This window comes from Cervus elaphus, chromosome 18, assembly GCF_910594005.1.
Source record: "Cervus elaphus chromosome 18, mCerEla1.1, whole genome shotgun sequence".
NCBI lineage: Eukaryota > Metazoa > Chordata > Mammalia > Artiodactyla > Cervidae > Cervus > Cervus elaphus.
This window is the reverse complement of record NC_057832.1, coordinates 107,710,412-107,722,296: the sequence shown is the minus strand read 5'-3', so window position 1 is coordinate 107,722,296 and position 11,885 is coordinate 107,710,412. Positions and strand designations below refer to the sequence as shown.

Genomic DNA, 11,885 nt, shown 5'->3' with positions numbered 1-11,885 from the left:
ACCTATAAGCAATTGGTCTTGGACAAACGTAAGTTTGTCTTGAAGTTTTACTAGTTTGCATTACCACCAACAGTGTACGAGGGTTCCCTTTTCTCCACACCCTCTCCAGCATTTATTGCTTGTAGACTTTTGGATAGCAGCCATTCTGACTGGCGTGTAATGGTACCTCATTGAGGTTTTGATTTGCATTTCTCTGATAATGAGTGATGTTGAGCATCTTTTCATGTGTTTGTTAGCCATCTGTATGTCTTCTTTGGAGAAATGTCTGTTTAGATCTTTGGCCCATTTTTTGATTGGGTCATTTATTTTTCTGGAATTGAGCTGCAGGAGTTGCTTGTATATTTTTGAGATTAATCCTTTGTCTGTTTCTTCATTTGCTATTATTTTCTCCCATAATAAAGAGCTCTTTTGCCCTGTGAGAATGACTATATGAATAAAATATATTGCTCTGGGTGGATTGAAAATAAGTATATCTCTACTATGGAATTTTAATGATCTTTTTATTCACTTAAAAATTTACATATAATAAAATTATCAGTGTTCTTTTGAACTCGCTACTTTCTCGAAATTCAGTTCCCAATAACTTTCAAAGTCTTAAGTCTAATGAATTTACAAAGCCTCTTCTTTCAATATGTTTCTTAACACTTTCTTTCTATATGTCTTATTTTGAAATAATAGTCTGTGGACTACTTTATAAAACAGAGTTTTATTTCTATTGGTTGTCTCAAGTCACTTTGCACAATGGCAGTTGTATAATGAATGGGGGCAAGAGTGATAGGCAGTGGTATAATGGATCACTAGCTTGTTGAAGTTCAGGTCCTTTGAAGCATGCAAGAGAGAACCACCAATTATCCATCTCTCAAGCTGGATAAAAGCTACACAAACACACTGGATAGAAACAGACAGCAACCAAATCAGTATGGCTTTGTTAACTGCTCGGGTGTTTAACTAGCTCTTTTAAGATTTTACTATACTTAGCCCTCTCTCTACTCAGGACAGGGTGAATCACTTCCTTGTTAATAGTGCATGTGTGGATCTTAACTTGACTGTGTGTCTATATTACAGTCAGTGGTTCAAATCATCAAGCCCACTGCCAGCACACTGGCATGGTCTATCTCTCTATCCTCTTCTTGCCCTGTTAACAGCTGAAGAACTCAGACTATCCATGGCAGCAGTATCCAAATTCGTGAGTTATTATCCTCATATGTCACTTCTGAAGTCTTTTCTAAAGCCTAATGTTTTTCTGTCTGAAACCCAAAAGACACTGATTTAATAAAACATTAGCTGATAATTTCCAACATTATTTCAATAGATTTAAACCTCCCCCCTACCCCAGCCACACATAGTTAAATCAAAGTCACTAACACTGCACACAAGTTAAATATCTGTATCATCACTTGATCTGAGGATAGTAAGCCATTTCCATGGCTGGAGCAACCACCAACACAAAGTCCTAGCATACGTAGAAGGTAAAATATCTGCTGTGGAGTTCTCTGAAGTCAGTATTCATCATGGAATGGGTATTCAGGATGGTCACACCACCTGCCAAAACAATTCCCCCAAAGGGAAAAAGTTCACTTCTAATGTTGCACATCTGTGTGTATTACTAGCATCCTTTGATAATTTCACCAACCACTCCCTCTTTTCTCTTACTCATTCCATTTCTATTTTGTGCCCAGCTTCCATTCATGGCTCCTCTCAAGCCATCGCCTTTTACTGAAGTCCCAGATAGCGCTCTGGTGTAGCTGTGTGTGTGGAGTAGGGGGTGGGTAGAGGAAGGCTGTGTGTGTATGTGTGCTGAGTCATGTCCCAATCTTTGCATCTCTTTGGACAGTAGCCCACCAGGCTCCTCTGTCCATGGGATTCTTCAGGCAAGAATGGTGAAACAGTCTATAAAAGGACTGGAGTGTGTGTGCCTGTCCTGAAACACATCTAAAATTTAGTTCTCTGTAAGTATTATGTGCTTTAAATTGTCAATAAAATATTAAACAAAACCAAAAGGCTCTCAAAGATCACCCAGATGAAAAATAGAACCCTGACCCAGCATTTCTAAATGATATATTTTTTTAATCAATCTTTGCTTCTCCTTGCTGATGTTTCTAGTTATTTCCTGGTACAATGAGTTATTTTCACAGTGTTGCTAGAACTATATATTAAAAATGTCAAATGTCAAACCAATTAATGTCACCAACCAACTGTAAAAATAGCAGCACATTGGTGGATTTGATGTCTCTTACTATCTGTTTTTAATTTAGATATTTATTCAATAGAAATAGTTTATCTTTGAGACCTGTTAATTAACCTATAAATGTTTGTTAGTTACATGTTTACGTTTACTTTTTTGTTCTTGAGGCTAGGAGGTGCTTTTTGATGTCAATTAATTTCTTCCCCTGGAAAATTCACATTAGAAAGCTGTTTTATTAATTCAGAAATTGATTTAGAAATTCAGTATTAGCATAGTGAGCAGTTTCTGACTCATGAAAAATAGTGAGACCAATAAGTGCCCAAACTATATGAACAATCTTAATTGGCATTTAAAAAATGCTCACTTAAAGAGAAGACTGTAAAAATAAGATTAGTATCCATATGATTTCAAGAACTGGAAATATTAATGAATAATGATTAAGAAAAAAAGGTATGTGTGTATACAAATATATACATGCATATATGCATGAACTATATTCTTTTTTAATTTTTAAGGCTCTGTAATATTCAGAGATTAAAGGGTTATTTCTGTTGATAGGTGAACTTGGCAGCGCTTTGAAGGAATTTTTCTGTGGGAAGTCAGGCAATTTCCCTGGTGGCTCAGACGGTAAAGCGTCTGCCCACAATGCGGGAGATCTGGGTTGCATCCCTGGGTCGGGAAGATCCCCTGGAGAAGGAAATGGTAACCCACTCCAGTACTCTTGCCTGGAAAATTCCATGGATGGAGGAGCCTGGTGGGCTACAGTCCATGGGGTCGCAAAGTGTCGGACACAACTAAACAACTTCACTTTCACTTTCAGTTTCTTTCAAGTCAGGCAATAGGTAAACCAGATACTCCAACTCTTATAGGCAAACATTTGTCTAAAACTCAAGTTTCTTGTCTCCCAACTTGGTGCTCTTTCTGCTACACTCTCATGCCTCTTTCCCAAGAATTGTTCTTGCTGACAGCTTTGCTCTAATTTGTGCCCACTTTGATTTTTAAGAAAGAAATAAATACGTTGTTTGAATATGCCACCGTTGTGTTAACATATGAACACAGTGACTTATTTCTCCTCATTGTCTTTAGCCTGTTATGCCTTAACCTAACCAATGGAAATGTCCTAAATGCCAGAAGTCTTCTTTTAAATAAAAATGTAGGTTTGTACGACGTTCCTAATTCAGTACATGCTGCCCACTGGCCTTTACCCTTGTTCCTGTGGACATGATCCTGATTCCTAAGAGCCTGTTGGTTGACTCTTGACAGCCCAGCACCACTGGTCAGAAACTGATTCATGATCCCCCAGAACTCACATGAGCATTTCCACAAAGCGGACGTTTTTATTTAAGGCTTCAATTTCCTTCATTTCTTCTTCAGTGAAAGAAAAGTCAAAGATCTGAAATAACAGAAACAAACAAACAAACAAACAAAAAACAGACATTTGGAATAGTAGTAGATGAATCGAGCTTGGGATTAGGGAGAGGGACCAGCAGTGGGAGCCCTTCAGAGATTTATGGACATCACTGCAAATGTCCCAGAGGAGCTGGGCAGGTGCTGGAGGCCATCCCACCTATGGGGAGCTGGAATTCTTTCTGCCCTTGGTCTTTAAGACAATCCTGCTGGGGACATCTTGCAATAAATTTCAAGTGTTCTGAAACAATATGCATCAGAACATTTCCTGAAATTCTAGAAGTAAGGAATTCTTACTACTTTGGTATAAGATGCTGAGCTTTTGATTCTGGACAGTGACCTTCATACACTTTTTTTTTTTTTTTTTACAAAAATATTCCCTGGTCTCTAAATTTGCTTATGTATTTTTTTAACTTTTAATTTGCTTTATTTCATCCTGTTAATCCTTTCATCACTTTTAATGTCTCTTCATCTACCTTTTAATTCTAATTACATTTTCATTGTCTTATTTTCTTTTTAGCTTATACACTTTATACCTTGGTTTTATGATGGTCCTTTATGAACATTTTAATAGTTTGTCTTAGCTTATTTTTATTTTTAACACTTGGTTTATCTGTTTACAATCTATCTTCTATTACTCTTGTATCTTTCTAAAAAGTTTTTATTTTAGTAATTTACATTAATAAATTTTAATTATATAATATATAAATATATGTAAAGAAATGAAAGACTTCCTTGTAAATGAAAGACTATAGAAGTATATCGACATTTATGGAGTAAAAAAACCAAAAGTGCCTCTTGATATCCACCACATCAGTCCTAGTCTCCTTCCTACAGATTCCTTCCAAACATTCAGCACACCAAGAGCAAAATGCAATAATTGTATGATGTTTTTATCATTCTGCAGCTTTATCTCATTCACAACTATGTCTTGGTGATCTCTTCTGTCAAAATATATATACTGACTATTTAGCCACTGTATCCATCATATAGATGTATATGATTTACTTCGTCACTTCCCCAAGGATCATTTCCAAGTGGTCTTTTCAGAGCATTCTTTCCTTTGATTATTTATTATCCAAGTATTAGAGTTTATGAGATTGTATAAGGAATTTTATTATAACATAAAACAGTCATGAAGAAGTCACTTAAAAAATAAATCCTTACAAGCTTCCTTTCTCCTTAACACCTTCCCTCACAGAGAGTGGCTATCTGTCACATGACATCACCTCCTTCAGCACAGGGAAAAGGATGGTGCTCAGGGGACCAATCAAGGTATCTTGTTCATTGGACACTGATTATTATGAGGATACCAATGGCCCATAAAGGGACAAGCAGGGATTGATAGAGATAGAAGCCTTTCTCTGTGATTGTCCTTACTAAACATGAGTAATAGATTAACCTGGACTGTGTGTGCCACCATATGGAGAAGGGGTGGGGAGAACTCAGTCCTTTTATAAATCATTTGAATAGCTGTGTCCAGTCATGTCTGATCTATCCATGAATTTTCCAGTTATGAGAGTCAGTAAATTGTATCTTTTTTTCTTTGGTAAGTTTGAATTGCATTCCTTCATGTGGTAGCAAAAAAGCCCTGAAGATAATTATCTGATATGGATGTCTTCCCACATCAGTATTTATATTTTCACTTTACTATTTAAAAATGGATAGAAAGGCACACATATTATGTAAATTCATTTATATGACATTCTAGGAAATGCAAACTAGTCTTTAGGGATAGAAAGCAAATCAGTGCTTGGCTTGGGCTTGGGCACCAGGAGGGATAGATTCTAAAGGGGCCTAAAGAGACTGTTGGAGATACTAGAGATGTTTATTCCCCTGATTGTGGTGGTTTCATGGGTGTGTACATATGTCAAAACTTTCCCCATTTTACACTTTCTGTTCAGCTCTTTGCATTTCAATTTCACCTCAATAGAGTTCTTTAAAAAAGAAAAATACGTAAAAATGGCTATATAATCTTTCATTGCACAAATAAATCATAATTTGTTTTCTAAAATCCTATTGAAAATTGTTTCCAGTTTTTTTTTAGCTGATAAAGTATGCTGTAATAAACATCTGTATACATGCACATAGACATGCAAATGCATCTGTAGGAAAAGATTGTTGGGTCAGTGGATATATATATATATTTGAATTTTGATGGAGTTGGAAAAAGATCTTTCTCCAAATCTTACATCAATTAGTATTTCTAACAGCGTTATATGAAAGTGCCTGTTTTCCCACATATTGTCAACATTCTAATTATTTCCCTATCTGAGGGGTAAATACTGTCCTATTTTTATCTTTATGAGTAAGACAAAAAAACAGCTTACTTTTGAGAATTTAGTTATCAACTGATGGGTAATGATTAACTTTACATGGTACTTTTCTATAGCGGCATTTATTAATACCTAGCAGTTATTCTTTGGAAGTATCATGGTAAACTAATTACTCCATTGTCTAGTGACTTGTTTTCTTATCTATAATTTAAAATGATGGTTACAGATTACTTATAGAGGAAATAAAAGAGGTTGGCCTTCATGGCAAGAGTGAACATCGACATTCTAGGAATCAGCGAACTAATATGGACTGGAATGGGTGAATTTAACTCAGATGAACATTATATCTACTACTGTGGGCAGAAATAACTTAGAAGAAATGGAGTAGACAGCATAGTCAGCAAAAGAGTCTGAAATGCAGTACTTGGATGCAGTCTCAAAAATGACAGAATGACCTCTGTTCATTTCTAAGGCAAACCATTCAATATCACAGTAATCCAAGTCTATGCCCCAACCAGTAACACTGAAGAAGCTGAAGTTGAATGGTTCTGTGAAGACCTACAAGACCTTCTAGAACTAACACCCCAAAAAGCTGTCCTTTTAATTATAGGGGACTGGAATGCAAAAGTAGGAAGTCAAGAAACACCTGGAGTAACAGGCAAATTTGGCCTTGGAGTACAGAATGAAGCAGGGCAAAGGCTAATAGAGTTCTGCCAAGAGAACGCACTGGTCATAGCAAACACCCTCTTCCAACAACACAAGACTCTACACATGGACATCACCAGATAGTCAACACCAAAATCAGATTGATTATATTGTTTGCAGCCAAAGATGGAGAAGCTCTATACAATCAGCAAAAACAAGACTGGGAGCTGACTGTGGCTCAGATCATGAACTCCTTATTGCCAAATTCAGGCTTAAATTGAAGAAAGTGCGGAAAACCACTAGATCATTCAGGTATGACCTAAATCAAATCCCTTATGATTAAACAGTGGAAGTGAGATATAGATTTAAGGGACTAGATCTGATAGACAGAGTGCCTGATGAACTATAGATGGCAGTTCGTGACATTGTACAGGAGACAGGAATTAAGACCATCCCCAAGAAAAAGAAATGCTAAAAAACAAAATGGCTCCTGAGGAGGCCTTACAAATAGCTGTGAAAAGAAGAGAAGCAAAAAGCAAAGAAGAAAAGGAAAGATATATGCATTTGAATGCAGAGTTCCAAAGAATAGCAAGGAGAGATAAGAAAGCCTTCTTCAGCAATCAATGCAAAGAAACAGAGGAAAACAATAGAGTGGGAAAGACTAGAGATCTCTTCAAGAAAATTAGAGATACCAAGGGAACATTTCATGCAAAGATGGGCTCAATAAAGGATAAAAATGGTAGGGACCTAACAGAAGCAGAAGATATTAAGAAGAGGTGGTAAGAATACACAGAAGAACTGTACAAAAAAGATCTTCACAACCCAGATAATCACGATGGTGTCATCACTCAGCTAGAGCCAGACATCCTGGAATGTGAAGCCAAGTGGGCCTTAGGAAGCATCACTACAAACAAAGCTAGTGGAGGTGATGGAATTCCAGTTGAGCTATTTCAAATCCTGAAAGATGATGCTGTGAAAGTGCTGCACTCAATATGTCAGCAAATTTGGAAAACTCAGCATTGGCCACAGGACTGGAAAAGGTCCATTTTCATTCCAATCCCAAAGAAAGGCAATGCCAAAGAATGCTCAAACTACTGCACAATTGCACTCATCTCACACGCTAGTAAAGTAATGCTCAAAATTCTCATTATCAGGCTTTAGCAATACGTGAACCGTGAACTTCCAGACGTTCAAGCTGGTTTTAGAAAAGGCAGAGGAACCAGAGATCAAATTGCCAACATCTGCTGGATCATCAAAAAAGCAAGAGAGTTCCAGAAAAACATCTATTTCTGCTTTATTGACTATGCCAAAGCCTTTGACTGTGTGGATCACAATAAACTGTGGAAAATTCTGAAGGAGATGGGAATACCAGACCACCTGACCTGCCTCTTGAGAAGCCTGTATGCAGGTCAGGAAGCAACAGTTAGAACTGGACATGGAACAACAGACTGGTTCCAAATAGGAAAAGGAGTCCGTCAAGGCTGTATATTGTCACCCCGCTTATTTAACTTATATGCAGAGTACATCATGAGAAACGCTGGGCTGGAGGAAGCACAAGCTGGAATCAAGATTGCCGGGAGAAATATCAATAACCTCAGATATGCAGATAACACCACCCTTATGGCACAAAGTGAAGAACTAAAGGGCCTCTTGATGAAAGTGAAAGAGGAGAGTGAAAAAGTTGGCTTAAAACTCAACATTCAGGAAACTAAGATCATGGCATCCAATTCCATCACTTCATGGCAAATAGATGGGGAAGCAGTGGCAACAGTAGCTGACTTTATTTTTCTGGGCATCAAAATCACTGCAGATGGTGATTGCAGCCATGAAAGTAAAAGATGCTTACTCCTTGGAAGGAAAGTTGTGACCAATCTAGACAGCGTATTAAAAAGCAGAGACATTACTTTGTCAACAAAGGTCCATCTGATCAAGGCTGTGGTTTTTCCTGTGGTCATATATGGATGTGATAGTTGGACTATAAGGAAAGCTGAGCACCAAAGAATTGATGCTTTTGAACTGTGGTGCTGCAGAAGACTCTTGAGAGTCTCTTGGACTGCAAGGAGATCCAATCAGTCCATCCTAAAGGAGATCAGTCCTGGGTGTTCATTGGTAGGACTGATAGTGAAGCTTTAACTCCAATACTTTGGTCACCTGATGCAAAGAGCTGACTCATTTGAAAAGACCCTGATGCTGGGAAAGATTGAGGACATGAGGAGAAGGGGACAACAGAGGATGAGATGGTTGGATGGCAACCCTGACTCAGTGGACATGGGTTTGGATTGACTCTGGGAGTCGATGATGGACAGGGAGGCCTGGCATGCTGTGGTTCATGGAGTCACAAAAAGTCAGACACAACTGCGTGACTGAACTGAACTGAACTGGCATTCATGAAGTCTAAATGATCCTCTTCAATAATTTCCAAATTTGTCCCCAACTTTTTTAGAGCCGTTAAGAAGGTGGAAAGTTGGGGGGGGAGGAGCCAAGATGGCGGAGGAATAGAATGGGGAGACCAATTTCTCCCCTACAAATTCATTGAAAGAACAATTGAACGCTGAGCAAACTTCACAAAACAACTTCTGATTGCTAGCAGAGGACATCAGACACCCAGAAAAGCAGCCCATTGTCTTCGAAAGGAGGTAGGACAAAATATAAAAGATAAAAAGAGAGACAAAAGAGTTAGGGACGGAGACCCATCCCAGGAAGGGAGTCTTAATAGAGGAAGTTTCCAAACACCAGGAAACCCTTGCACTGGCGGGTCTGGGGGAAGTTTTCGAATCTCGGAGGGCAACCTAACTGGGAGGAAAAATAAATAAAACCCACAGATTACGTGCCTAAAAGCAACTCCCAGCAGAAAAGTACCCCAGACGCCCGTATCCACCACCAGCAAGTGGGGGCGGAACAGAGAGGAGCAGGTGGCATTGCTTAGGGTAAGGACCGGGCCCGAAGGCCCTGAGAGCAATTGGAGGGAGCTTTCATGAGATAGCAACTTAAACTGTGGGATAGCGAGAGAGAGAGAAAATTAACTGGCCCGAACACACTGCTGGCCGTTTGCAGAACAAAGGACTGATCCCCGCCGGAGGCAGGAGGCAGGGGGGAGGGGAAAGGGGCAAACTTGGCCCCAGAGATGGCATCCCCTACCACACTGCAAACAGGCCTCCAGTTTCTAAACAAAGACTTCCTGAGATTCTGGATGGCCGACATCCACCGGGAGGGTCGCGGCTAAACACAAGGCGCATGCACCCGACTGGCACGGGCGGAAACTGAGGCTGGGACCGCGGAAGGGAGAAGGCGCACCGCACCCGGGGATAGTGCGCCCATCAAGCTCCTGGCTGCATGAGCTGCTCGGGCCGGGGAAGGCACAAAACTCAGGCGCAACCGAGTCCGCGCTTTTGTGGAGTACCTGAAAACTGGAACCGCATGCAACGCAGGGCACGCTCCATATAGAGCAGCCCGGAGCCTGAGCAGTGTAGACAGGGAAAGCACACACACCCGTGAGCAGGGGCAAACCCAGTGTGGCCGGAACACTGCGAGTGCTACCCACACACAGCGATATCTGTCTGCAGCGTCCCTCCCTCCCCACAGCAAGACTGAAATAGCGAACCTGAACAAGAGACCACCTCCGCCCACCTGTGTCAGGGCGGAAATTAGACACTGAAGAGACTGGCAGACAGAAGCCAAATAAACAAAGGGAACCGCTTCAGAAGGGACCGGTGCAACAGATTAAAATCCCTGTAGGTAACATCGACTACACTGGAAGGGGCCTATAGATATCGAGAAGTGTAAGCTGGAACGAGGAGCAGTCTGAAACTGAACAGAACCCACACTGACTGCAACAGCTCCAGATAAATTCCTAGATATATTTTTACCTTTTTTTTTTTTTAATTAAAAAATTTTTTTTCTTTTCTTTTCTTTTTTATTTTTTCTCTTTTATTTTCTTTTAAAATTCCCTATTACTCCCCCATTACTCCTTAACTTTCATTTTCCTATATTTTTATGACTTTTTTAATTAGGAAAAAAACCATTTTTTTCTTGTCTTTTTTTTTTCTTATTTTCTTTTAAAGTCCTCTATTACTCCTTAATTTTCATTTTCATTTCACTATAACCTTGCAAAAAAATAAAAGAGAGAGAGAGAGAAGCCCTATTTTTAAACCAAACTTCATATATATTTCTAAAATTTTTTGTTTTTGTTTTTGCTTTTAATATTGTATTTTTAAAAGTCTAACCTCTACTCTAGATTTTTAATCTTTGTTTTTCAGTATGTGATATAAATTTTGGACAATTAAGAATCCAATATTCAGTTCCCATTTTTATTCAGGAGTGTGTTGATTACTCTCTCCCACTTTTGACTCTCCGTTTTCTACCTCAGAACACCTCTATTTCCTCCTTTCCCCTTCTCTTCCCAATCCAATTCTATGAATCTTTGTGGATGTCTGGGCTACGGAGAACACTTTGGGAACAGAGAACTGCGTAGATCTGTCTCTCACCTCTTGAGTACCCCCTTTTCTCCTCCTGCTCATCTCTATCTCCCTCCTCCCTCTCCTCTTCTTCATGTAACTCTGTGAACCTCTCTGGGTGTCCCTCATGGGGGAGCATCTTTTCACCATTAACCTAGAAGTTTTATTATCAGTGCTGTATAGTTGGAGAAGTCTTGAGACTACTGGAAGAATAAAACTGAAATCCAGAGGCAGGAGACTTAAGCCCAAAACCTGAGAACACCAGAAAACTCCTGACTACACGGAACATTAAGTAATAAGCCTCCATAAGCCTCCAATAAGCCATCCAAAAGCCTCCATACCTACACTGAAACCAACCACCACCCAAGAGCCAATAAGTTCCAGAGCAAGACATACCATGCAAATTCTTCAGCAACGCAGGAACATAGACCTGAGCATCAACAAACAGGCTGCCCAAAGTCACACCTAACACATAGACTCATCTCAAAACTCATTACTGGACACTCCATTGCACTCCAGAGAGAAAAAATCCAGTTCCACGCACCAGAACACTGATACAAGCTTCCCTAATCAGGAAACCTTGACAAGCCAATCGTCCAACCCCACCCACTGGGTGAAACCTCCACAATAAAAAGGAACCACAGACCACCAGAATACAGAAAGCCCACTCCAGACACAGCAATCTAAACAAGATGAAAAGGCAGAGAAATACCCAACAGATAGAGGAACATGAAAAATGCCCACCAAGTCAAACAAAAGAGGAGGAGATAGGGAATCTACCTGAAAAAGAATTTAGAATAATGATAATAAAAATGATCCAAAATCTTGAAAACAAAATGGAGTTACAGATAAATAGCCTGGAGAAAAGGATTGAGAAGATGCAGGAAATGTTTAATAAGGACCTAGAAGAAATAAAAA

General features: G+C 39.4%; 1 protein-coding gene across 1 annotated transcript in view; it reads right to left on the bottom strand.

The window, feature by feature from the left end:
* Window positions 1-483: 483 nt before the first annotated feature.
* AKR1D1 (aldo-keto reductase family 1 member D1) overlaps window positions 484-11,885 on the bottom strand; it is a 67,929-nt gene continuing 56,527 nt past the window's right edge. Inside the window, exons 8-9 of the mRNA XM_043873398.1 lie at window positions 3,496-3,578; window positions 484-1,542 (exon numbers count right to left, since the gene is read on the bottom strand). Of these exons, the coding sequence (XP_043729333.1) occupies window positions 1,500-1,542; window positions 3,496-3,578 (126 nt within the window). The 3' untranslated portion in view covers window positions 484-1,499. The remainder of the gene's footprint in view (window positions 1,543-3,495; window positions 3,579-11,885) is intronic.